This window comes from Typopeltis vanoorti, chromosome 15 (assembly GCF_054136105.1).
Source record: "Typopeltis vanoorti isolate ZY-2024b chromosome 15, IOZ_Tvanoo_1.0, whole genome shotgun sequence".
NCBI classification, from domain to species: domain Eukaryota; kingdom Metazoa; phylum Arthropoda; class Arachnida; order Uropygi; family Thelyphonidae; genus Typopeltis; species Typopeltis vanoorti.
This window is the reverse complement of record NC_143563.1, coordinates 120,402,056-120,428,668: the sequence shown is the minus strand read 5'-3', so window position 1 is coordinate 120,428,668 and position 26,613 is coordinate 120,402,056. Positions and strand designations below refer to the sequence as shown.

Below are 26,613 nucleotides of genomic sequence, written 5' to 3'. Positions count from 1 at the left end.
ATTCCTTCTTAATCCTCTCAGACATCACTCAGAAGAAACAAATAGATTCAAAAGCAATATATCTATTCCTTACATAAGTACTGTTTCACATAAATTAGCAAAAGTTCTAAAAAAATACAATATCAGAACCTTGTTCACTCCACTTCCAAAGATCCGTTCCTTAATTAGCCACCCAAAACCTTGTCATCATCAACTCAAATACCCTGGCGTATATAAAATATTATGTGACTGCGATATTCCTTATTTCGGGCAGACAGACAAATCTGTCGAAATGCGTATGGAAGAACACATGAGAGACATTACTTACAAGAGACAGCGAGCAAGTGCATTATCAAGTCATATCCTCTTCTCGGCTAATCCTAATGATGATAACCAAAGTCACAAAGTCTGCTGGGAAAAATCTACTAACATCTTCCGTTGCAGTGACGAAATAGAGAGAAAAATTGTGGAATCGAGAGAAATCATCTTCAATCCTGTTCATCTAAATAACAACTTAAGCTACAACCTTCCGGATAGTCATTCAGCTGTAATCATGTACTGGCGTTCACGTGATGCAGCAAGCACGCACTCTCCCAACAATGCAACAAATGAAAGAACAGCTTCAAATACAACTACAACGTTTTAATGCTAATTATGTAAAAAGACTGTCTATGTTGTTCATAGTCTTTTAACCCTCAATGTTTAGTGTTTTTTCTTTTATAATGTCACCTGAAGAAGGCTGTTACAGGCCGAAACTAGTAGTGTGTTTATATTAAAACCTTTTTAATTAAATCTCGGTTCTAGTCATTCAATTTTTTTCATAAAACTATGTATGTTAACCGAGTCAATGATCATTCTGCCATATATATATATATATATATATATATATGTAGAAAGTTTTTTATCTTGGGTATATATTATGTTAAAGATACCAAGTAATTTTATAAGCTAGGTTTTTTTAATCCTTTTCCCAAGTAAGCAAACAGACAAGTAAGTCAAGTTTGCAGCTGCATTTAGTGCAACTCGTGGTAAAGGTGGAGCAAGCTCTGATCACTTTCCTTAGAATTTTCCCCTAATGCAAAGCACATTTCCTTGCGGAAATGTATGATGCTATGCATTAAGGTAATGGTCACTACCCACACCGGTTTTGACCTTTATTGAGGTCTCGTCAGTGGGAGCTAGACCTAAAAAATGCCAAGGCCGCAAACTTGACTTACTTGTCTGTTTGCTTACTTGGGAAAAAGGATTAAAAAAAAAAACCTAGCTTATAAAATTGCTTGATATCTTATATATAGAGAGAGAGAGAAAGAGAGAGTTAGAGAGAAGAAAAATCCTAGTAACAGAAGTCACTTGGCTATATGAACAGTCTCCAAACTTGCCTTGACCTGCAGAATGATATTAAATACATTCGACATATCAAATTAATACAGAGGATCAATGTCACCGACCACAAACTTGTCTTAATCAGGATATTAAAGATGAGGTGGTAGTTGGCTCAGACTCCTGGAGGTTGCCAGGTTCGAGCTTTTCAAAGATCAACTAGATAACTTTGCACTGCATGGAATTCTACTACAACCATGCTAGTTTATCAGTGCACAAAGGTATAGAAGCAACTATAATTGCATCTTAAGAGAGAAAGTTTACCAAGGAATAGAAAGAAAAAGAAAATTTGAAGAAAATAATTTTAAAATCAGACTGCATCTGAAAGCTGTAGGTGCTCCTTCTTGGTGGATGATAAAATCTCAAGAAGAAAAAAGTAAGAAAAATTATCTTTAATAATCAAGACCTTACAAATACCAAAGACATCCAGACAGCTTTTTTCTATTCCTCTGCAAAAAAATAGTTTCCATAATTGGCCCACTCAAGCTCTCAAAAAACATCATCATGATCATTCTGTTCCCAACCTGCCAAGTACCAGGCAGGGAACAGAAATCTGCCATGTTATCTGGAAGGTTCCACACCCAGTCATGCTCTTCTGTAACACCCTAACACATCGAGCCATCTCAGAAATGTTTGCAGAAAACTACGCCATACTTATACCCAAAATTGTAGAGACTCATCAAATATTACAAGCTAGAGACCAATAGCCATAACCAGTGTCAACTATAAAATTATTATGAAGATTATAAAACACCAGAATCAAAAACTGCCTAAAAGATGCATGTAAATACATGGTTTTCCAGGAAGAAGAATTGATTTAAATTTATTCCTCATCAGGGACATAATGCACTTAATTAACTAGCAACAACATCCATCTACATTTTTATCAATAAATTTAAACAGAGTTTTTGCCAGTGTGCAACCTTCAGCATATCTTGAAATCATGTAACAAGAACCCACTGATCCAAACTTTTGTTGTTGTTCTTCTGTAAATCTTGGTTATGACCTTGGTAAGTAGTTGTCCTGTGTTACATGATTTCAAGATTGTGTTAACCTAAAGAGAACAAAATTCAGTTCATTTTGTTCATTCTGTATATGAAACATTTATTCATATACAGATTTGCCCTTTAGGCTTATACTAGCAGGAGGCCCTATAGAAATCCTAGGTATATCCATTAAAGAAAGTATTATGTTGAAAATGCATCAGGTCATTTGTTAAAGCTGGGAATTACTCAACCCTGAAATGTGAAACCCACAGTAGTAGAGCTGCAGTTTTAAAAGCAATAATTCTTCCATTGATACAGTACATTGTCATCACCACGAACATTGATGAAGAACAGGAAACATTAATCTGTAGAAGATTTTTAATCTACTTTTGGAACTTCCAAAGACAGAAATTGATAAAGATCTTTTATTTCTACCTACAGCTCAGGGTGGTTTTGCCCTGCCTAACTATTTTGTCAGTATAATCTACAAGTTATTCGAAAAGCTTTAACATCTACCAACATGTCTTTAGCACGCTAATCAGGTACTTAAGGGTCTCTCTCTTTCTCTACTTTTGTTCAGAGGTGCCTATCACAGGAGGTCCAACAGCAGAAGTCAAACCACCTCACTATAATCTACTGTGTTAGTCTATCAAGAAGCCAAGTATTGATATATCCATAGCTCAAAAGATATACTGATATTTGTTTAACCTCTTTCGTCAGGCTATTCTGAGCATAACAAACACTGAAACTGCCTTCAAAAATCTTAGCAATAGTAATAGATCCCCCAACATGACTTGGCCTAGAGGGCCATACACAATGCCCTCCCAGTGAACCATATCAGGTGTTTGCACTGTAACTTTGACAACTCACTCTGCAGTGTATGCAACTGTATTGAAACATGTTGAAAGTTTTTTTTCACTTGGTTAGAGTATAATAAATTTAGTTTAATCCTTTATCCGAGTGTGAGCAAACAAAGTTTGCGCCTGAAAGTATCTTCAGGACTGGGGTAAGGTGGTACAACACCAGGGCACTCCTTGCAAAGGTGGAGCAAGCTACCAACACTCCTATCTCAGTATCTCCCATAATGCAAAACACATCTCCTTGCGATGTCTAATGTTATACATTAAGGGAAGGGCCACAACCCAGACTAGTTTCGAACTTTATTGAGGTCTCTTCAGTGGGAGCCAGGCCCAAGTGGAGATACCATGCAGAAGCATTAGCAGGTCATCTCTACCTATAGGAGTTGCCAAATGATGTGCCACCCTTTTTTAATAAATTACCCTGGATTTAGAGAAAGATGTTGAAAGTTTATTTTTCACTTGGTTAGAGTATAATAAATTTAGTTTAATCCTTTATCCAAGTGTGAGCAAACAAATTTTTATGCCTGAAAGTATCTTCAGGACTGGGGTTTGGTGGTACAACACCAGGGCACTCCTTGCAAAGGTGGAGCAAGATACTAACACTCCTATCTCAGTATCTCCCATAATGCAAAACACGTCTCCTTGCGGATATGTCTAATGTTATGCATTAAGGGAAGGGCCACAACCCAGTCTAGTTTCGACCTTTATTGAGGTCTCTTCAGTGGGAGCCAGGCCCAAGTGGAGATACCAGGCAGAAGCATTACCTGGTCATCTCTACCTATAGGAGTTGTCAAATGGTGTGCCACCCTTTTTTAATAAATTACTCTGGATTTAGAGAAAGATGTTGAAAGTTTATTTTTCACTTGGTTAGAGTATAATAAATTTCGTTTAATATTTTATCCAAGTGTGAGCAAACAAAGTTTGCTCACACTTGGATAAAATCTGGTGTCAATGGTCTATTCTTTAGTAACATAAGAGATACCCATATAAAACTGTAGCTCTTGTCTCTAGTTTTTTTATATATAAAAAACTTGGAGGTTCTAAGGTTCTTATCTTTGTCCAACAATCTAAGGAAGCAGGATAAAATTCGTCTGAAGTTACGAAGGAATTTGTTTGTTGAGGGCATTCATACAGAAATCCTCCTGAACTTCGGAAGAAATGCCAAAAAAATGGTTTGCATGATTCTTTTCTGATATTCTAAAAACTGGAATGTTAGCGAAATAATTTAAGAAGATAAAAATCATTGCTTTACTAAAACCTGATAAACTAAAGGATCAATCCCAGCGCTACAGATCCATACCACTCCTTATCTACATGTACAAACTCCTTTATACTATACATAATTAACCACATTATCACAGATCAAATACCTATAGACAGACTGGTTTTAGCCGAAACTTCAACTGCTATGCGGGTTCTATATTTTACATTGTTTATAGAAGGCGGCTTCGAAAAACAATTGAAAATGACTGCAGTACTCACTGATCTCACAGCAGCTTATGATAATGTTTGCAAGAGGGTGGAATATATAAGCTTATTAAAGTTTTCCCTTATCTAACTAAAATCCACCTAGTACACAATATGCTATTTATATTATGCTATTTTACAGATATTTTCAAGTGACTATAGAAAAAGCAATTAGTAAACAAAAAAATAATAAAAAATGATTACCCCAGGGATCAGTGTTAGCCCCTCTCATTTTTTTATCTATATATTTCAGACCTCCTTGATATGCAAGCCAGAAAGTTCTGTTATGTTGATAACATTGCTCTTTCTACTAGACACAGTTCGTTTAAAAGTATGGAAGAAACTCTAACATCTGATCTAGGAACTCTAGGGAATTACTTTAAGAAATGGAGATTATGCCCAAATGCAGATAAAAGTCTCCTTCTTCCATCTGAACAATAGGCTTGCCAATACAGAGCTTCAGGTCACCTTAAATGGTACTACATTACGATATGGACTGTACACTACAGGAAATACCTGGAGAATACAATGGCTAAAATCAAGACTTGTAATAACATCTTTCAAAAACTTAGTGGATCTTCTGCTACCACCTTACACTTATCAGCTCTAGGTCTGGTATTTTCTGTAGCTGAATATTTTTCACTCCACACACTCCATGAAGCTCATCACAGGGTATTATTAAGCACTTAGCTTAATAACACCCTGTGACTAATAGCTCATACAGTTAGATCAATAAATACTTATTGGCTTCCCACGTTGAGCAAGTTACTGCCTCCACATCTTCGAATAGTTGATGCTGTCCTTTGAGAGTACAAGAAGATAAGTAATAATCCTCTTCTTCCTGTGCATAAAGACATTCCGGACTTGAGAATTAATCATTTAAAATCTAGACAACCACCAATATGTGAAGCTCAAAACCTAATTACAAATAATTTCATCTCCAGAGAAGAATGGACAAGATGGTGGGATACCAACACTGATTATTCTCTACAAATGTGGTTTCAAGGTATTTGTAACTAATCTTCTGTTCTTTAACTTCCCAGTAAAAAATGGATCACCCTGAATAGGATTCATATGAACCACAGAATATGTGCAGACTTGTTTTAAGTGGAGAAAACACCTTTCTTCTCAATTCAGTGGTGATGTGACAAACAGTTTGTCACATCACCACTGAATGCAGCCTGCATGCTTATCAAGATGAGTGGTCTGATTTTCTCCAAGCTGCACCATCAGCAATAGAATGGATCAGAAGCTTAGACATGCAAATGTAGTTCTTATGTTATATTCCTGTTCATGTTTTTTATTCTGTATTGAATTCCATGTACTGATTGCTAAATAAATAAATAATACAAAGTAAAATAGATGGATGACAATAAGTTGATTTTACCATTTAGATACTGAGGTCATTGATGCCTATGATGTGTTTTCCTTGAACTGATAAAAGCCTCAAAAAAAAAACCAACAGCAGTCTGGGTAATGATCCTTCCAACAATGCTTAGCAATAAACACATCCAAACTGATGTATGCATGCATTATGAGATACTAAGGCAACTGATGTGTGGTCCACAGCCTCTGTATAGAGCCTGGTCATGAAGATACTTCATGTGCAAACTTTGAGCTTACACTGAAATAAAAGGTTAAACAACAATTTAATTTCTTAGTTTATCACTATATTATTAAAATACTCTGAATAAGAGATTATTATTATTAACGTATGACCTCCATTGAGTGAGAGACTCATCATGGGAGGTACACACTATCACACACAAAGTTCATCCAACCATTCCTTAAACTGGTTCAATGTATCTACTTTCACAACATGCCCAGGCAATACATTCTGCTCATCAATCACTCTCCATGCAAATAACCTTTTCCTCACCCCTCTGCTCGCATGCTCTTTATACATTTTCGGGGTGGCCTCTTGTTTTACCCCACTCACTCATTCTATGAAAGATTTCTTCCATGTCAACTGATAACAACCCACGACTGACTTATGTCTCCATCATACTCCCCTCCCCACCTCCTCCTATTCAAAAGGCTCTGCAATTTACCAAATTTCAAAACCTTATACATTGCAACATTGAACTGATAGTTCTTCCACTTATCTGCCCATTCATACAATCTATTCAAGTCCTCCTATAAGGCCATTAGAAAGTTATTTTGCTTGGTTAAATAACAAAGTAAATTATACTAGACAGGAAATTTAATCCTTTACCCAAATGTAACGAAAACACAATATATATGTAATGTAGCTTCATAACGAGACTACTTGTACAAAGAGGCCATTGACTTCACATCAACCTCCATATATTCATGGGTCTAGCTCTCACTGATGAGACTTCGCTAAAGGCTGAAAATTATCCAGACAGGTAGTGATCCTTCATATATGCTTGGCAATATTCATGTCTAAAACATTGCTGTATATTATGGGATACTGAAGCAATTCCTGTGAAGTCAACACTCTCTACATATGAGTGCAGTAGTTGTTAAGATAAACTTTCACAGTTTATCTTAACATTACGAAAGTTTATCTTGCACAATTTTGTAAGATAAACAATTTTTATCTTACAATTTGTAAGATAGCTGAATGTCACTTGTCAAATCCTTCATTAATGTACAAATTGAATAACAGTGGACCAAGCACCGATCCCTGTGGTGCACCACTTGTTACCTTAAATCTTGCAGACTCACATCCCCCCGTATACCATGCAAGAGTCTATCATGTTGTATTCTGTCAAAAGCCTTAGCAAAATCCAAAAGTGTCATAGTGTATCCATTCCCCTTGTCTAGTTCAATGGTAACATTGTCATATAATGTGAGCAAGCTGCTAAAACATGACCTTCCCTTAGTAAACCAGTGTTGTTCATTGCAAAGTAGAGAGTCACTGTCAACCTATTTCTGAATGCGAGCCTAACTAATTTTTCCAAAATCTTCACCACCACTCCTGAGATATTAATTGGTCGATAGTTGGATGCATTGGTCTTTGCACCACCCTTGTGCAATGGAATTACCATACATTCCTTCCATTGCTATAGGATATTCCCTGTTCTGAGACTCATACAGCCTGGTCAAATGAATAGCCAGTTCAGCTGAACACTCTGTTTAGCACACATGCTGATGTCCCATCAGTCCCTATTGCTGAATTCTCATTCAAAATGTCTCTGTAAAATCAGAAATACTGGCAGTACATATTTCTCTCATCAAATGCTCATGTTCCTTTGTTAAAAGGTAATCAGATTTCTAAAACAAGAGTGCCATTAAACACATAATCATGCCAGTCCTCACAGATAACAAAGCTATATGCGATATCTCACTAATTTCTTCAAAATCTTAACTACACAAGAAATACAAACTGCAGTTTGTCAAACTGTGCATTCTACTATCACCCTTATGCTGTGATGCTATCTTACCCTTCTTCCACTCCTTAGACACCTTTTCCATTACTAGATTCACTGATAAACCAAGTCAATGGAGCTGTCAGTTCCATAGCACATTTTCTTAAAACATATAATGGAATTCCATCAAGTTGAATTGTTTTATTGAAATGCACTTCTAAACTTTGAATGCTCCTCATCCTTATATTAATAAAACCTACTTTTCAGGATAAATTACTCCAATAATATGATCATTCAACAACTCCATTATGTATTATGCATCAGTTTCTCTATTCTACTTTTCGTCTAACAATGTCATTCTTCCACTTATTTCTCCCCCTAATGGCCCTATAACGAAAGAATTCCTCCAGAGTTTCCTTGGATCCAGGGCTAATGTCTTCTCATATTCAAGTTTTTCCTTCCTTACTCAATTAGTCACCTTCCTGGCCTGTCTTGTGTTCCTCATGCAACTGCCCTCCATCCTTATACTTTTTCCATCATTGCCTTTTCAGTTGCACTTCCATTTGATACCATTTACTTATCCACTTTACACCAAATCTTCTCTTTTTCACTAGTGGTATACAACTCATCATTGCTGCTAATAAATATTTCTTCACTACTTCACATGCAATGCCGATTCTTTTCCAATTCTTCAATTCATTGAACTGTTGTGAATTGATTTCTAAGATTATTATAATCACCTGCCGTATATAATTACACATAAATTCCTATCTTCTTGATACTCCTGCATGTCTGTTCATCCCTCATATCAAGACTGCATTGTCACTCTCTCCAGCTGCAAGCATTGATGACATTTTAATGATAATCATATCTTCTCATGCTAAGACCAAATCCAAAGCTCTTTAACCTTGTGCTACTTCTACTACATATTTCCTGAAGCATTTGTCCCTCAAGAATTCTATTCTGACTTCATGCATAAACCTCATATATCTCAGCACCAGATTCATACTTCCTCTCATGTTATTTTTATCCACTATCACAATCATCTCTTTACCTTTTAATTGTCATAGTTGCACCCTCTATTCTTTCTCTCATTCCTTCTCTTTCCCCGATTCTCTGTCTCTTCTGTCATTTCCATAACTTTCACTCCTACGTTTGCTTTACATCTGTTAGCGATGCAAGTTTCCTAATTTCTTCTTTCATGCTTCTGATCTAATTTTGCATATTTTCCATTTCTTCTCTCAGTACCTCTATCTCTCTCCAAGCAACCTACTCTCACAAGGCATTAACCCAATCAAGCTTTATGATGCTCTAAGTCTGCTACACTCCTTGATGCAATACAATATCCATTGTCACATGATATGCATCTTCCTCACATTTTGAGCTCACTACTCATCTCTCTTTCTTCCAGCATTCACTCTTATATTCTTATGTTTGTCTTAGTCAAACATAAGAATATAATTTCTTCTATATAATTTACTTTTTAATAAGCAGAAAAACTCACTCCAAATTTCTGTGTTTTGTATTATCTCACTAAAATATATTAAACAACTGAATTTTAGCAGAAATTTATTTTAAGGTTTTGCTATGTCCTATTTTAAGCTTTTTGCATGAGAACTTTTTATAATGAAATGCTAAAATGTAACCTTATCTATGCATCAGCACATGGTTCCATATATGTATATATGTATGCATGCATGCATGCTCGAGAATGAGTGGCTAACAATGCAGAAATATGACAAAATTATGAAGAGGGGAATGAAATTAGTATGCACATTGTGATATTAAATTTGATTTATTTTCTTCATTTGGAATTTGTCAAAGTATATTTACTGTTTTCCAATAAAAATATTATGCAGTAACTACTGTCAGTGATTTTTCTATTAAATTTGTCATTCACATGACCAGAAGTCTCGCTCTCATCAGTGTTAATTGATGTAATACATGACAACATGTTACTGTTGTATACATGATAACAATGAATACATAGAGAAGGGGAGAACGTAAATATTTGAGTTAGGAAACCCAAAGAGAAATGTATGACATGAACTTTCCTTAAGGATTTGTATGTATTACATTTGCAAATATTAAGGAGAACAACCCTTTCTTCCAATATATCTTATCTGCAAATTTGAAAGAATATCTTATGAGATATTCTTTCGATATTGAACTTTAAATTGTGACATATTGGCAAGATAGAGCCTTAGGTTATTTTCAAAAATATTTCACTCTTTAATTCATGTAACTCAGCAAAAATTAGAGTTCTTTGAGAAAAGTGTCTTCCATGTTATAGCTGAACTCGTAATAATAATCTGATGATATTTATGGAAATTAATACTACAAACATGGTTCTAAGTCATTCTGACATGTTGTTTTAGGCAAAGAAAGAATGTATTTTATGTAATCCAATTATTTCTTTTTGGAGGTAAGAATATTTTTTTGTACTTTTAACAGTGTGTTAGTTATGTTTTGAACTAAGGATAATATATTCATCACACTGACAATGAATGAATTAATTCTGTTTTAGAATAGTAATCACAAAGCTCATACCTCTCCTTGAACCCATTAATAGACAAAACACTCACAACTGACTCTGGCAACCCATTCCACTCATTCACAACTCTCCAAGCAAAAAGCTAGTCCTCACACCCCTACTAACCACACCTTTATTCAACTTCCATGGATGACCCCCCCTTGTTCTGGTCCCTCTAGCCAAGTGCTGCATCCCTCTACATCAATCCTATATAATCCTGTAAGCAACTTAAATGTTTCCACCAATCAACCAACTTTTGCAATCCACACATCCTCAATCTATCCTCATAGGGAACATTCTACAGGCCACTTACCATCTTGGTCACTCACCTCTGAATCCTCTCCACTGCTTCCTCATCCCCAGGAAACCCAGGGGACCAGATTTGAGCACAGTAATCCAAATGTGGGCGTATCAAGGCCTTATTAAGCAGAATAACTTCCTTATCTCTACATGTTAATGTGTTCTTCAATAGGCAAGTAATCGTATGGGCTGCCTTAGCAATATATCCTCTAAACTTTAACTCTCTGTCTACCACCATCCCTAAATCTCTAGCTTCATCTATTTCCTGGAGTACAGTTCCATCAGTGTGATACACAGCTTGTAATCTGTTTATCCCCAAATGCATAACTTTACATTTCTCGACATTAAACTGACACCCATTAACTTTTGCCTACACTGACAGCCTATTTAAATCGTCCTGCAATCTCTCCAAATTTCCTTTATTAACTATTACTCTACTTAATTTTGCATCATCAACAAACAACTGAATATTTACTTGCAGGTTATTTCCTATATGGTACCATTGATGTTTAGTATACTAAACAGCAATGGTCCCAGCACTGAACCTTCCATAATCACTTTTTGATATCTGTCCAGCAGCCACCTTCTCATCTACATAACCAGTGTCATGTCCATCCCCATTTGTTCTAATTGCAAACAGAGTTCAAAAATTATTACCTAAAGGAAGTATAATGAATTGTAAATATAGCTGAGGAATTAAATTGGTCAAATTTAACATCTCTAGTCAATTTTTGTTATGGCTAAATCTATTCAGTTATACATTTAAAGTGAAAGTGATCTGAGTTAATAGAAATTTTATAATTTGTATTTATTCATCATCATCAAATTCCTGACATGTACTCTCAAGGGGTGTATACAGGATATGATAGTACTACATGAAAAATTTACATCATTACTAACTTCCTATCTACAATTTTCCTCCAAATCAGTCTGTTACTTGTCAAGACTCCAACATTATCAGATCTTATATTTCTATCGTCTAAGGCACTTTGTACTGTATTAATCCACCTATATCTTGGTCTTCCTCTGGGTCGTTTTCCAGCCAACCTGCAGAGAACACTTGTTTTGCTAATCTTTCCTCGCCCATTCTGTTTACATGACCATACCACCTGAGATTAACTCTGCTAACGCATTCCTGGATGCTGACAATGTCAAATTCTTTCCTAATATCCTCGTTTTTAATATGATATTGTCATTGATGCCATCTATTCACGCCTCTAATCTTTCTCAGGACTCTCATATCTGCAGTTTCTAGTCTTTGGTCAAGTGTTTTACTTCTGACCCAGCTCTCAGATCCATAAGTTAAAATTGGTTTGAACACAGTCTTGTATACAGCTAATTTAGTGTTCCAACTAATTTCTCTCTTATTCCATATGAATTTATTCAATTGACTTCCCACCATACCAGCTTTGTTGATTCTATCGTCTATTTCTATATTTAGTTTACCATCTTCAGTAAAAATCGTGCCTAAGTAGCTGAAACGTTTTACTTGTTCCACAGGTTCCCCATTCACAACACAGTTGACATTTTCAACAATTCTACCTATTTTTATTGTCTTTGTCTTTTTAATGCTGACCTTCATACCATGTCTGTTACAACAGTTATTCAATTTAGTCAGGGAATCTTGCAAACTTGTAGCGGATTTATTTAGAAGTATAACATCGTCTGCATAAAGCAAAGAGCTGACATGTAAATTTATTCATTATCTCTGAATAGTTCATGTTCATTGAGCAACATGAGGTGAAAAAGAGAGAGAAAAAAATATATTTTGATATTAATTATTAAAGATTTCTTCATAAATTTAGAGTGAGGAAATGCTCAGGAGTAAATTAGTTGAATGAATTTAGCTTGTATTTTTAGTTGTGACTGAGAGTGGTGCATTTTGAAGTACTTTCTGATATATGGCTGTGTGTGTGTGTGTGTGTGTGTGTGTGTGTGTGTGTGTGTGTGTGTGTGTGTGTGTGTGTGTGTGTGTGTGTGTGTGTGTGTGTGTGTGATTTCTTTTATCATTCACTCTTGATTTACTGCCATGCTATCAACCAGCCTGTAACAATTTAAAGGTTACATGTTGCACAATACCACACAAGATTTTGTACCATGCTGTATCTGTGACACATATACCTGTCAGTTAAAAATGTGGTAGGTGAGAGACACGGGAGTACATGCTTTTATATACTGTATATAATAGGAAGTGCTGAGTAATTTTGATATCAGTATCTCTCATTTCTTTAGTGACTGCCAGCAAAGAGAGAGATACAAGGAACATGAGCATGAGATGATATACTTGACATTTAGTAGCATTACAGGAGATATGACAAATCTGAAGCATCATATCAATTGTGTCACTGAATCTTGAATGAACGAAAGATCCATGGAGGGAAGAATAGATAAGCTAATGTGAGATGGAGAAGAGTAGGAGTAAGAATGTGAGATCCAAAGAAGAGGGAATGAGAGAGAGAGAGAGAGAGAGAGAAAATACATGAGCATGGGGAAAGAGATAAAAAAGAAAGTGGATATGAGAGAGAATGGGAAATGTCAGATGGGAGAGAAAGAGAGGGAGTTAGGAATGCAGGTGAGCAAGGAATAATGGATCTGTCAGGAGTGTGACAAACTATAGTGATATATGATAGTCTTCTTCTTCTTCTGCAGCTTCTCCCACTTAAGTGGAGTCACTGTTTGTAATGAGTCTCCTCCACACCTTCCTGTCTTGGGCTGTCACCACATCCAAGTTCTTCATCTTCAAGTCCTCTTCTACCAGCTCCTTCCATCTCTTCTTTGGCCGCCCACGCTTCCGCCTTCCTTGCACATCCATCTGCATGACCCTTCTTCCCACATATTCATCCTCCCTCCTCATCACATGACCAAACCATCTCAACCTTGCCTCCTGTATTTTCGCTCCTAAGTTCATAACTTTCACTGTTCCCCTGACATAGTCATTTCTCAGACGATCCTTTCTAGTCACACCGCACATCCACCTAAGCATTCTCATCTCTGCTACTTCCATCCTGCTGATGTTATTTTTTCTCAGGGCCACAGTTTCTATAGCATATGTCATAGCTGGCCTCACTACTGTCCTATAAATTTTGCCTTTCAGATTGATCGGCACCCTCTTATCGCATAACACTCCAGCCATCTCCCTCCAGTTCCTCCAACCTGCTTGTATCCTGCATCCCACTTCCATCTCAGCCCCTCCATCTTCTTTCACTGTTGAGCCTAAGTATCTAAAGTCTCTCACCTTCCCGATGACATTTCCTTCCAGCTCCAGATCTGTCTCCTGGCCACCGCTGCCCACTGCGCAACACATATACTCTGTCTTACTTCTGCTCAGTCTCATACCTCTCTCTTCCAGTACTTTTCTCCATCTTTCCAGTTTAGTTCCCACTTCTTCTCTTGAATCTACACACAGCAAGATATCATCTGCATACAACATTGTCCAAGGCACATCTTCTCTGTCCTCCTCTGTTACCACCTCCATCACAATATTAAACAGAAACGGACTTAATGCTGACCCTTGATGCAAGCCAACTGTTACTTGAAAACTTTCTGTCTGTCCCAAACAGGTCCGAACACTTGTCTTCACATTTCTGTACATTTCCCGCACCAACCTGACATATTTCTCCGGCACCTTCTTCTCCCTCAGACACCTCCAGACTTCTTGCCTTGGCCCTCTATCGTATGCTTTCTCCAGATCAATAAATACCAGATGTAGCTCCCTTTGTTTCTCTCAATATTTTTCCATCATCTGCCGTAACCCAAAGATAGCATCTTTTGTTGATCTACCAGGCATGAAACCAAATTGTTCCTTTGCAATCTCCACCTCCTTCCTCAATCTACCATCAAGAACCCTTTCTAGGATCTTCATTGTGTGGGACATCAACTTTATTCCTCTGTAATTTTTACACTCTTGTGCATCCCCTTTACCCATGTAGATGGGAACAAGAGAACTCTCCCTCCATTCCTCGTGTATATTTTCCTGTTGGCAAACTTTCATGAACAGGTCCCATAGCAGGTCAATTCTTTTTTCCCCCAGTGCCTTCCATGCCTCCTCTGGAATTCTGTCAGGGCCCACCGATTTTCCATTCCTCATTCTCTTCATGGCCTCCGTCACTTCCATTCTACTGATGTTCTGCACCATCCTCTCAGAAGGCTGCCCATCTCCTCTGTGAGTCCTTGCATTTACCTCATTCAAAAGTCCCTCAAAGTATATTTTCCATCTGTTTCTTATGTACACATCCCTCCATAATACTCTTCCTTCAGCATCTTTGATCTGCCTCACATGTAAGATGTCCTTTGCTGCTTTATTTCTACATTTCGCTAGTTGGTAAATTTTTCTCTGTCCTTCCTTTGTTTCTAATTGATCATACAAATCTTGATATGCCATGGCCTTCGCCTGTGCCACAACTCTCTTGGCTTCTTGCTTTCTCTCTTTGTACACCTCTCTGTCCTCTTCCACTCTTGACTCATCTCACTTCTGCTTTGCCTTCCTCTTAGCTGTCACTGCCACTTGTACATCATTATTCCACCACCAACCCTCCTTCTGCTCTCTAATCTTTCCAGATGTCTCACCAAGCATCTCGATTGCACAGCTCAGGATTACTTTTGAATTATGTTTCCGCCAATCCTGTACACTTTCCAGTCAATCCGAAATCCTCTCTAACACCCTCTCCCTAAAACGATTCCTCACACTCTCCTCTTTTAAGCGAAACCACTTAATTGTCTTCATCCCATGGAATCCAGAAGTTCTTATCTTCGATCTTATTTTAAAGTCTGCGCACAGCAGTCGGTGTTGTTGTGCCACTTGATCCGTTGGAATTACTTTACAATTTGTCACAACCTTAAGATGTTTTCTTCTAGTCAAAATGTAGTTAATTTGTGAACTCTTGTTACCACTCCTAAATGTTATCAATTGTTCTTCCCTCTTGTAGAAAAACGAGTTCACAATTTCCAGATCAAATGCTACTGCAAAGTCCACAACTCTCTCTGCTTCCTGGTTCATCATTCCCATTCCGTGGCCACCATGCACCCTTTCACAGTCTCTATTCTGTCTTCCTATGTGCCCGTTCAAGTCTTCTCCAACAATAACCATCTCATTTTCTTCCAATTCCCTCATTTCTTCATCTAACACGTTCCAGAACTCATCTTTTTCCTCTGCTGTACAACCAATTTGCGGGGCATATACACATAATTCGACCACCCGCTCTTCTCCAAGACCCAATTTCATTCACATATCCTGTCGTTCCTTCTACCCACGTCCAGTACTTCACCCTTCATTCTGCCACACACCAAAATTCCTACACCATTTCTTCCCTCGTTATTCGCTCCAGAGTAGAACAATTTATATCCATCTCCCAGTTCCTTTGCCTTTCCCCCTTTCCACCTTGTCTCCTGCACACATAAAATGTCCAACTTCCTCATCATGTCTGCCACCTCTCTTCCTCTTCCAGTCATGCTTCCAACATTCAGTGTTCCCACTCGCAACATCCTCTCCACCTGCTGGGCTCGCTTCTTTAACCGCACCCGCCCTTGATGCGGTAGCCCTCATCCACTTCTCGCAGCTGTAGGGCGATGTGGCTGCATGTCGCTTAAGGGGTACGCCCTAACGCTTATATCATTTTCTCTTTGACTCATAATCATAGTTTGAGTTGGCGCTGAATTTTTCCGACCGGATGCCCTTCCTGACATCAACCCTTGCATTTATCCGGGCTTGGGACTGGCACCTATTGAGGCTAGCTTGCCTCCTTCGGTGGCTGCATAAGACGAAATGACTTAGCAAGATAGGAGAGACTCACCCCTAGCCCTCGAATACTCTAATAGCATCAGGGGGAAAGAGCATGGAGAAGAGAAAGAAGAGGAGGGACCAGTCTACAGAATAATATAACAGATATATATTACATGAAATAAGGCATGGTCCAGCATCAGGTACCTCAGGTTTGCCATGCCCGTACTCACTAAAGTGAGCCCTTGAGGTGATATGGTGGAACTGTACTCCAAGAGATTGATGAGGCCAGGGACTTGGGGGTGTTGGTGGATAGGGAGATGAAGTTTAGGGGGCACACTGCAAAAGTAGCTAAATCAGCTCATCAACTCACTTGGTTGTTGAAAAATACCTTGACGAGCAGAGTCAAGCAAGATATTGTACCTCTGTACCGAGCCTTGATAAGACCTCATCTCGACTACTGTGCCCAGATTTGGTCACCTTGGTTCCTTCTTGATGGGGAGGAGGTGGAGAGGATCCAGAGGCGAGTGACTAAGATGATAACAGGTCTATGGAATGAACCATATGAGAACAGGTTGAAGATTTGTGGGTTGCAGAAACTAGTTGATAGGCAGAGGAGGGGAGATATGATTGAGACATTCAAATTGCTAAAGGGATTCTATAGGATTAATTCAGAGGATATTTTTGAGATCAGGACTGGTGGTGGGAGAACCAGGGGACACCTATGGAAGCTGGGCAAGAGTGTGGTTAGCAGGGGTGTTAGAGCTGGGTTCTTTACTTTTAGAGTGGTAAATGAGTGGAATAAGCTGCCAGAGTCTGTTGTGGGTGCTATGATGGTGAACGAGTTCAAGACAAGGTATGATAGATACTGTGAGAATGTAATCACATAGTTGTGTGGACATGATGTTTAGGGCCTCCCTCGATGAGTCTAAGGACTCCTGAGTCGCCCAAAATAATAATAATAATAATAATATGATAGTAATGGTCAATAATCCAAGAGGTAGTATGAATTGGGTGATGAGAGATCTGAGATTAATATCAAAAATTGTTCAGTAGAAAAATTTGGGATGGAAGATATTTTTTGTTGGAAATTTTTCTATCTCCACTTTGATAGTATAATTTTTTGCATTATCTTTTATGGTGGCAACTGGAATATTATGAAAATTTATAGGGCAGGAGTGAAGGACTCATGGTCACAATTACCATGCAGGGAATGGCCAGACATGGCTGTCTTCTGTACTTCCCCAACCCCCTTGCAAGTTGCTATACTCTTCTTTCAGGCACAACATTTTAGCATTACTAACAACAGGATTATTCACTAGTTGATTAAGATTTCTCCAAAGCATTACAAACAGGTTTGGGTTCCATGTACTATATAGCAGCCAGCCTGCAGAAACGCCATTACTTTTATACCATCAAATGGAGAAGGTGCTGGGTGTCCTCTTTTCACATTGTCTGTCACCAATATTTCCTCTCCATATAGAATGCAAGAGATTAAGAAATCTTAAGAATGAGTTTTTGGTAGAAATAAGTATCTATGTATTAGCATATGTACAGGTTTTGTATTTCACTCAGCTGCTGGTAACTGGTTATTACCAGTTACTGTAGTAAATTTTGAAACTTTCATTATTATTCACTGAGCTTAAAACTGAGTTATATGTTACAACTTTGTTTGAGACTTTTCACTAGTTTATAGTATTTTCTGTATAGCATAAGTCAACTGTATTAAGATGGACCTATGATGGAAAGAACATTCACCTATGTTGTCAGTTAATTAACCTCATAAGGATTCCAGATCAACCCTTATGAGCAGAAGCTGATTTGCATGTGACTCTAAAAGTTTGATTCAAATTTAATAAACAAGTGACTTGTTTGAGATATACAATATACTGAGAGTAAAGTATCGCCTCTCTTTCTCCATGTCTCCAGTTTTATATAGAATCAATGAGGTCAAAAGATTCAGTTTAGTAGATTGAACTGGACTGCCTGAATGTATGATTCTAGCTGATAATTTAAATATTTTCCAGGCTAGGCATTAATGATATTGAAATTATTTGCTTTAGCTCTTCCATTGCAAATCTATCATGGACCCCAAGATCTTTTAGACATTTTTTTGCATGTGTGTGTGTGTGAGAGAGAGAGAGAGAGAGAGAGACATATCTTTAAAAACAGTAATGTTGTCATGCAGGAGGGTTTGATTTTGATCAGTTGTCAGGTTTGGAAGTAGTGTGTGTGTGTGTGTGTGTGTGTGTGCGCGCATGCATGTTGGTAACTTCTGTATTCAAAAGCAGTGCATATCTCATAATTAATTTGAGTAAACAATTACAAATGAATAATTATAATTTATTGACAAATAAGTTAACAATAAACACTAAGTCACTTGATGGGAAGTCATTAGTCTCTATACGCAGATAGCCTAATCATGAAGAGACTTCAAATGCAAACTTTATTTGCTTACATTTGGATAAAGGATTAAACAAGAATATAATTTCCTTGCAAGTTTAATTTGTTAATAAATAAGTTTTATTTAATTATTATGCATTAATTTATTTAATATTGATAATTATTACTAGATATTTAATTATTAAAAATCAGTACATAAATAAATTTATGGGGGATGGGTCTGGAAAGTTGGGATAAACACTTAGAACAAAAATGATATGAAAGCCACTGATATAACTGCAAGAAGAACATACTAGTAGCAGAGTTATGAAGGTATCTTATATTCTTATATCCTCATATGTTCTTTCTTGTGATCATATCAGTTGCTTTAATATCATATTTGTTCTAGGTGTTTATCAGACCCTTCCCCCTTGTAATTAATATTAAGTAATTTAAACAAATTTTATTTCTTGTACTTTTACTGGTAATGCATTTATTGAAGTCTTTTTTGAATGAGTCATTCATAAATTCTTAATGCTCTAAATGAAAAAAAAATTGTTTTGATTCACTGAAAGTTTGCTTTGTTTGTAATAACTTGAATTTATTTATCCTAATTAACCTGTTTTATTTTAATAATGTTCACGTGTTCACTCGCTTTCTTTATTTAGTTTGCATATTCAAGTACAATAATTTTCAACAGTTTCTTCTATATCTTCATTTTTTTAAGGAGACAGATTTTATTGCCTTTATGAAAGATCCACAGAATCATATTTCTCCTACATCATTGCCAAGCTCTCCAGAACACTGGTGGTCAGATACATTTGGTGCAGAATATTTACATCATCTCACAGAAGCTACGTTTGATGCAGCTCTTAATAATGAAGAATTTGTTCTCGTAATGTTTTATGCCCCATGTGAGTTAATTATCTAAATGGAATTTATTTTAAATGTTTTTTGAAATCCAAGCTGCAGAATATTAATTTCTAACTAGAATATTATTATTATTACCACCCCAAGATGGAGTCAAAGACTCATCTGGGAGGTCCTTTTATCATATACACAGCTCATCATACCATGTTTTAAACACTTTCAAACTCTTTGCAGACACCACATTCTCAGGCAAGGCATTCCAATCGTTCACAACTCTGCCCGAAAAAACCCTGCCTCTCACTCCCCTACTCACACCCTCTTTATACAGTTTCCAGGGATGACCTGTGGTTCTCCCCTGATCTCCCCACTATTCTCTGTAAAACTTCTCCAGCATTGATCCTATAACAACCCCTTACCAAATTGTAGGTCTCTATCATATTTCCCCTCTTCCTCCTGTCCACCAAACTCTGCAAATTACATCTTCTCAATTTTTCCCCATACTCAACACTCCAGAGGTCAGAAACTATCTTAGTCAGTCTCCTTTGGACCCTTTCCAACATCTCTTCATCCTTCTGAAAACCCGGTGACCAAATCTGGGCACAATAGTCCATGTGTGGCCTAATCAAAGCCTTATACAACAGAACAAGAATTTCCCTACTTCTACACGTCAGTGTCCTTCGCATCATTCCCAGAAGCCTTTGTGTTGTCTTCACAATTTTGGTGATGTGTCCCCTAAATTTTAGATCCTTATCCACTATCACCACCAGATCTCTTATTTTCTCTACTTCCAACAATATATTCTCACCAAGCATAAATTCTGCATCGCATCTTTGTTTTCCAAATTCTAAAACCTTACATTTTGCAACATTGAACTCACATCTCCATTTCCATGCCCAATCACTCAAATTCTACAAAATGTTTTTAGAAATTTACCTTGATGTTTAATTGCTCTCTGTATCAACATGCCATATTGAAAAACTAAAAACTTTATTTGCATTAACTAGCTTCATTATAACCTGGCACCCTGTAGATGTGTGGTTAGTGTTGTTATGTTTTGACTATCTTTCGTCTTGGGAATCATAAACACCAAAGTAAGTCAGTGATAATCCTTTTGGTAGATACTCTCATTTGATTCCTATTGTAGCATGAGTGGACCATTTAGAACCATTTTGATCAAAGGTGAGTGGAGTAGTATCTTAGATGAATGGCAAAGCCTTTTAGACTGCATAAAGACAAATTTAGCAAAATAGGAAAGGAGGGGGGGACTACTATAGTAGGTTTTTGGTTTTCAAGTCAGACTTGCTTGTAGCAGTTATAGCATGGATAGTTAGTTGACTTACATAAAGGAGAATCCAGTAGAGATAAGTAGCAAATTTTAGGTTGCCACCAATCCCAAGATATAAATAAAGTTATTGAAAAAGTTAAGAACTCAAATTCTGGACTTGAGGTCGCTCGTGTTGCAGAAGAAGTAGCAGTGTGTAAAGAGGGCTCTTGTTTCAGATAAGTTTTTTGAAATAATTAATAGTGTGTGTACATGAGTAAGAGTTACTATAAAGGTTGTGCACTTGTAGTGTTATTAGTGTGTGGGATAATTTGCTTAAGTTTATTTACAAATTTGTTGATATTAGAGCTTAATATAACAACTGACAAAGGAAAGATTGCGGTGGTTTTGTCCATGCAGAAATTCAATTTTGACTTGAGTCATTTCGTGAAATGTGAGGTGTGCTATATGTACTTGTTTGATTATATAGATAAATTGATATATAAGGCAGATGGAAGGAGGTGTGTGAGCTGAATGAGGACATGATGAGTGCTAATATGTTGATAACTGAAAGTGTTAGTAGCAAGAATGCTGCAAGGAGGATGAGTACTTGTCTAATAAAAAAGGACAGTATAAAAGAGCAGTGAAAAAATGTTAAAAAAGTTTTGAAAAAGAGAACGAGTGATCTGAGAAACATAATCGATGGTAAGAAAGACGAAAGTGATGTGAATGTGGCAGAAGGCAACGAAATTGAATGAATGAAAGCGAAAGTGTGATGCAAGGTTTGAAAGCTCAAAAATTCAAAAGAATGAATGATAGCAAAAGTGGGATGCAGAGGTCGAAAGTTCAAAAATTTGAAAGAATGAATGAGAGCGAAAGTATGACACAAGGTTCGAAAATTCAGAAGAATGAATGACAGTGAAAATGTGACACAAGAGATGAAATGGATGCAGAATGAAGTTAAGAAAATTTCAGATATGTATGGAAGAGTGAAAATGATGAAAACAAATAATGTTGGGTATAAAAGTAGTAACGAAAGACCCTTGAGTGGCATTGTGTGGTGATTCATTTATTAAAAGTGTGCTGGATAAAGTGGATGCACAAAGTATGTTTTACTTTGCCCATCCACTTTACTGGTGGTAGCGTGATTAAGGCATTAGATATAAGAGAAGTAAATAGATGAAAAAATTGGTAGTTGTAATAAACACAAATGACTTGACTGTGAACAAAGAACACATCAGATTGGATATCAGAAGATTGCTTAGATGGATAAAAGAGAATAGTATTATACAAAAGATGGTGTGTTGCCTAGATATGAAAGTGGTGAGAGGAGGCAGAGAGCAAAGATTATGAATTTATTATTTAGCATATATGACAGTCTACATGCAGTTATAAAGGTACATAAGTCAAAATAAATATATAAAAAGTAAGTGACAAACAATTAGAATAAAACAAAGACACTTATTCTTTCAACAAACAAACAAAACACTTATAGACTAAGATCAAGTTGTCTGATCCAGTCTATAACAGGCGGTGTCGCCTTCAGGAAGTCATTTCTTTGACCTGTGTATGCATGAAGACTGCACTCAGTAGAAATGTGGTGGATTGATTTATTCGGGTGCCCGCAGTCACATTCCGGTGAGGGAATTTTTCCCCACCTGTTCAGCATTGTCCATCTTTCGGCTCAGTTCCATACCTGGGATATTGAGACGATGCCTATCAAATCAAGTTTGGAGTTGCGCATTGGTATTTATGCTCCACGTTCACTTCCATTGTTCTTTGGTATTGTAGTTGGTCATTCTCAGGTGTTTAGCTTCACGGAGAAAGGGCTTTCTTGATTTCAGTCTGTTGAGCTGTAGCTCTAGTATGTCATTGCGTATAGGCAATTCAGTATGTGTGAGTATTTTATCATATGCATGTAGTAGCGCATCATGTCTTTGTAGGTTTGGTGGTATTATGTTACTCAGCATGGGAGCCAGTAAATAGGAGTTGTTTTTATGGTTCCAGTGATAAGTCGCATTGTGGTATTAAGCTGGCGGTCAATTAGTTTGATATGGCAGCTGTTGAGGCAAACAGGAGCTCTGTACTCTGCCAGTGAAAAAACCAATCTGAGTGCAGATGTTCTTAATGTGATTGTTGCTGCACCCCAAGAAGTGCTACATAATTTCTAGACAATGTTGATAATTTCTAGTTCTTGTTTTTCCAGCTGTCTTTTCAGCATGTTTCTTATATGATAAGGTGCGATCAATGTAACTCCTAGATATTTAGGATATTTGTTATGGTGTAGAACTGAATTTCCAAATCACATGTTCAGCTCATCATGTGCCAGTTTATTGCTGAGCTGGAATGTTGACACTTCAGTTTTACTTTGGCTTGGTTGCAGTCTCCATTTTTTAAAGTAGTTATGCATAACAGCAAGGTCATTTGTGAAAGTTTCCTCCGTCCATCTTAGTTCTCTATTTCTGGTGGCTAACGCTATATCATCCGCATAGGAGAATTTTCTAGATGCTGTATCTAGCAGGTCAGCTATGTATAGGTTAAATAAGAGAGGAGCCAGTACTGAGCCTTGTGGTAGGCCATTGTTGAGTTTCTTCTGATTACTGATATTTTCTCCAAGGACAACACGGAAATATCCATTGCTGAGCATATTATTAACAAGCTGTATTTTCTTCAGCATGGTAGTACTTTCATTAGTTTATACAGCATGCCATCTCTCCAGGCAGTGTCGTATGTGGCAGTTAAATCAAGGAAAACTACAGACGTTTTTAGATTTTGTTGAAAGCCCGCTTCAATGTATGATGTCAGTGGCAGAACCTGGTCACAACAGCTGCGATCGGATCTAAAGCCTGCTTGTTCTATTGGAACGTGTTCAAGAATGATGTTGCTTATGCAGTTGTACAGTAGTCTTTCCAGTAGTTTATATGTGCAGCTTAGTAGTGCGATTGGACGATAGTTTTGTGGGTTGTCAGTTGATTTTCCGGGTTTGGGAAGGGCTATGATCTTAGCTCTTTTAAATTCCTTTAGCAACACGCTGGTGTTTATTATTTCCAAGAAGAAACAGGTGAGCCATTTTTTTGGTATTTTTGCCAGCATGAATAAGAAATTCTGGGTGAACTCTGTCAAACCGCGGGGCCTTTCCTGTATTTGTATCAGCTAGTGCATTGTTGATTTCCTCATCGCTGAAGGGTCTTGCATATTCTGATTCATCTTGTAGTTTTGCCTTCAAGTCTCTGGCTTCTCTTTTAACTTTCATGGTATGGTTTTTATCACGTTGGCATCTCGAGATTCTAGTAATGTGGTTAGCAACTTGGTTGGTGACATCTGTCTTTTTAGTAGTCATCGTTGTAGCGCCTCCTAGCTTCCATAATACACTCCAGGCCTTCCCACTGGAGTGCCTGAGGTCCAGTCCCTCAACTGTTTCAGTCCAGCATTGTTGTCTTGCTGCATCCAAGTCGTGGAGGAGATCTTCTGCAATTTCCAGATCACCACTTTCCATAAATTTCTTGTAGAGCTGTTCACTGCATTCGTTCCATCCAGGGATATACTCCTTTCTAGGAGTATATCCCTGGATGGAACGAATAGCCCCTGGGGATATGTTTTTTAGCTGTAGAGATGACAGCTCCTACAAATTGATTGTAGTTATTGGGTACAGGAGGTATGAAACGAGCACACTTGTCAAGGTCAATGGCATATTTTTCCCAGTCGGCTCTTCGAAGATTCTATCTCGGGTGAGGAATTGATCGGACATAAGGTATTTTTATGCCCACTTCAAGGAGGACCGGTCGATGTTGGCTGTGAGGGAAGTCACCGAGAACTCTTCTTTGAGCAGGCAGAGGTTCATTCATGTTGTTAGAGGTGATGAAGCAGAGGTCAGGATTATAGTCTCTTCTCCATGCTGCTGATCCGAAGGTGCCACGTTCTTTAGCGTCAAAGACCAAGTAGATATTGGAGGTTTCGGCCCAGTCGGCGAGGGTTATGCTGCATTCATCATTCTGAGCATACTTCCATAACTCATGGTGGCTATTCAAGTTTCCCACATATAGTTGGATGGCCAATGGCCTCAACAAGTCCTCCCTCAAAAGAGGGAGGACTTGTTGAGGCCATTGGACATTTGGTGGCTTGTAGACATTAGCAAGCGTCACTTCACCGAACTTCATCACAATCAAGCTGACATCATCATCACTTGATGCAGTAAAAAGTTCAATCTGCTCGATGTTGTTGCAGGCATATGTCGTTTTGCCATATGCATTGTGGTAAGTTGCTTTTACAAGCTGGTAGCCTTATATTCTCCCTCTTCTGTACAAGTCTTCTTCAGTAGCAGCATGTATTTCCTGGAGGAGTACAATGTCTATATTTTGGTCAAAAAGGAATTTTGAAAGGTATTCACATTTTGATTTTCTAATTCCTTCGATGTTAAGATGACAGATTCGGACTTGGGGTCTGAGATTTCTAGTCAGTTGGTTTTTCAAACCATTCACTTCTGATTGCAGCATTTAGTTAGTAGCCAGGAGATCCATGGATAGAGTGGCTGCCAGAGACACTCTAGCTCATTTAGTGTTATCCAGGGTGCACCACGAGGAGGCAAGCTAGGATTGCACCCAAGAATTATGAATGATATGTTAGCAGAAATGTGTGAGAAGAAAGGATTGCAGTTTTTTAATGTGTAGAATGAGTTTGAAGGACAAAGTGAACTGTATAAGAGCATTGGATTGCATTTGAGTGTTTTTGTGTGAGTCACTTGGAGAGACTGCTGCTGGAAGGTAGAGAAGTGAGTGCAGAGAATAAATCTGATCAAGTGGGAAGTGATGTGTGAGAGTAAGACAGGAGAAATTGGAGAGGTGGTTATGAATGAAGAAATGAGTGGCATGAGTATAGAAAATGGGTGTGCAAGACAGGGAAACACAGTGTGAGAAAGATGGATTCTCCAAGAGGGTGTGAATGCACGTGTAGACAGGAAGGGAAGGGGATGACCTGGGATCAAGAGAAAGCAGTTAGATTTGAGTAGCGTTCTGAGATGAATAAGGAGAAAAGGGAAATGGTTTGAGTTGAGCATGGAGAAATCGCATAGAATGGGTGGTATCAGTGGAATTAGCTATAGATCCAGGAATGAGATGCTGTGTTTGTATACAAATGCTAGAAATGTAAGAAACAAGGCAAATGAAATGGTTGTATTAGTTGTTCACCCAAAAATTGTTGGAATAAGTGAGACATGGTTGAATGAGGATGACATCCTGACAGGAATAGAGATGGAAGGGTATGGTGTGTTCCATGAGGATAGAAATGGTAAAAAGGAAGGGGGAGTGCTATTGATGATAGAGAAGGAGATTTGTCCATACAAAGTAGAGATGCAAGAGGGAAATAGTGCCAGTGGTTATATATGTATGGTGTGAGATAGAGGTGAATAGAATGAAATACCTGGTTGGATATTGTTATAGACCTGGTAATGTGGATGGTAGTGACTATGAAGTGTATAATCAAATTAGCCAAGCAAATAAGAAAATGGTGATCATTATGGGTGATTTTAATTATGGCAATATAGACTGG

At 37.7% G+C, this 26,613-nt stretch overlaps 1 protein-coding gene across 5 annotated transcripts in view; it reads left to right on the top strand.

The window, feature by feature from the left end:
• LOC150099108 (protein disulfide-isomerase A5) overlaps positions 1 to 26,613 on the top strand; it is a 953,872-nt gene that overhangs the window by 776,933 nt on the left and 150,326 nt on the right. For all 5 annotated transcript variants that reach the window (XR_016549469.1, XM_090404751.1, XM_090404750.1 and 2 more), the window contains exon 18: positions 19,666 to 19,852. Coding sequence is in view for 4 of the 5 variants with exons in the window: in XM_090404751.1 (XP_090260877.1) it covers positions 19,666 to 19,852 (187 nt within the window). In the remaining variant the exon portion in view is untranslated. The remainder of the gene's footprint in view (positions 1 to 19,665; positions 19,853 to 26,613) is intronic.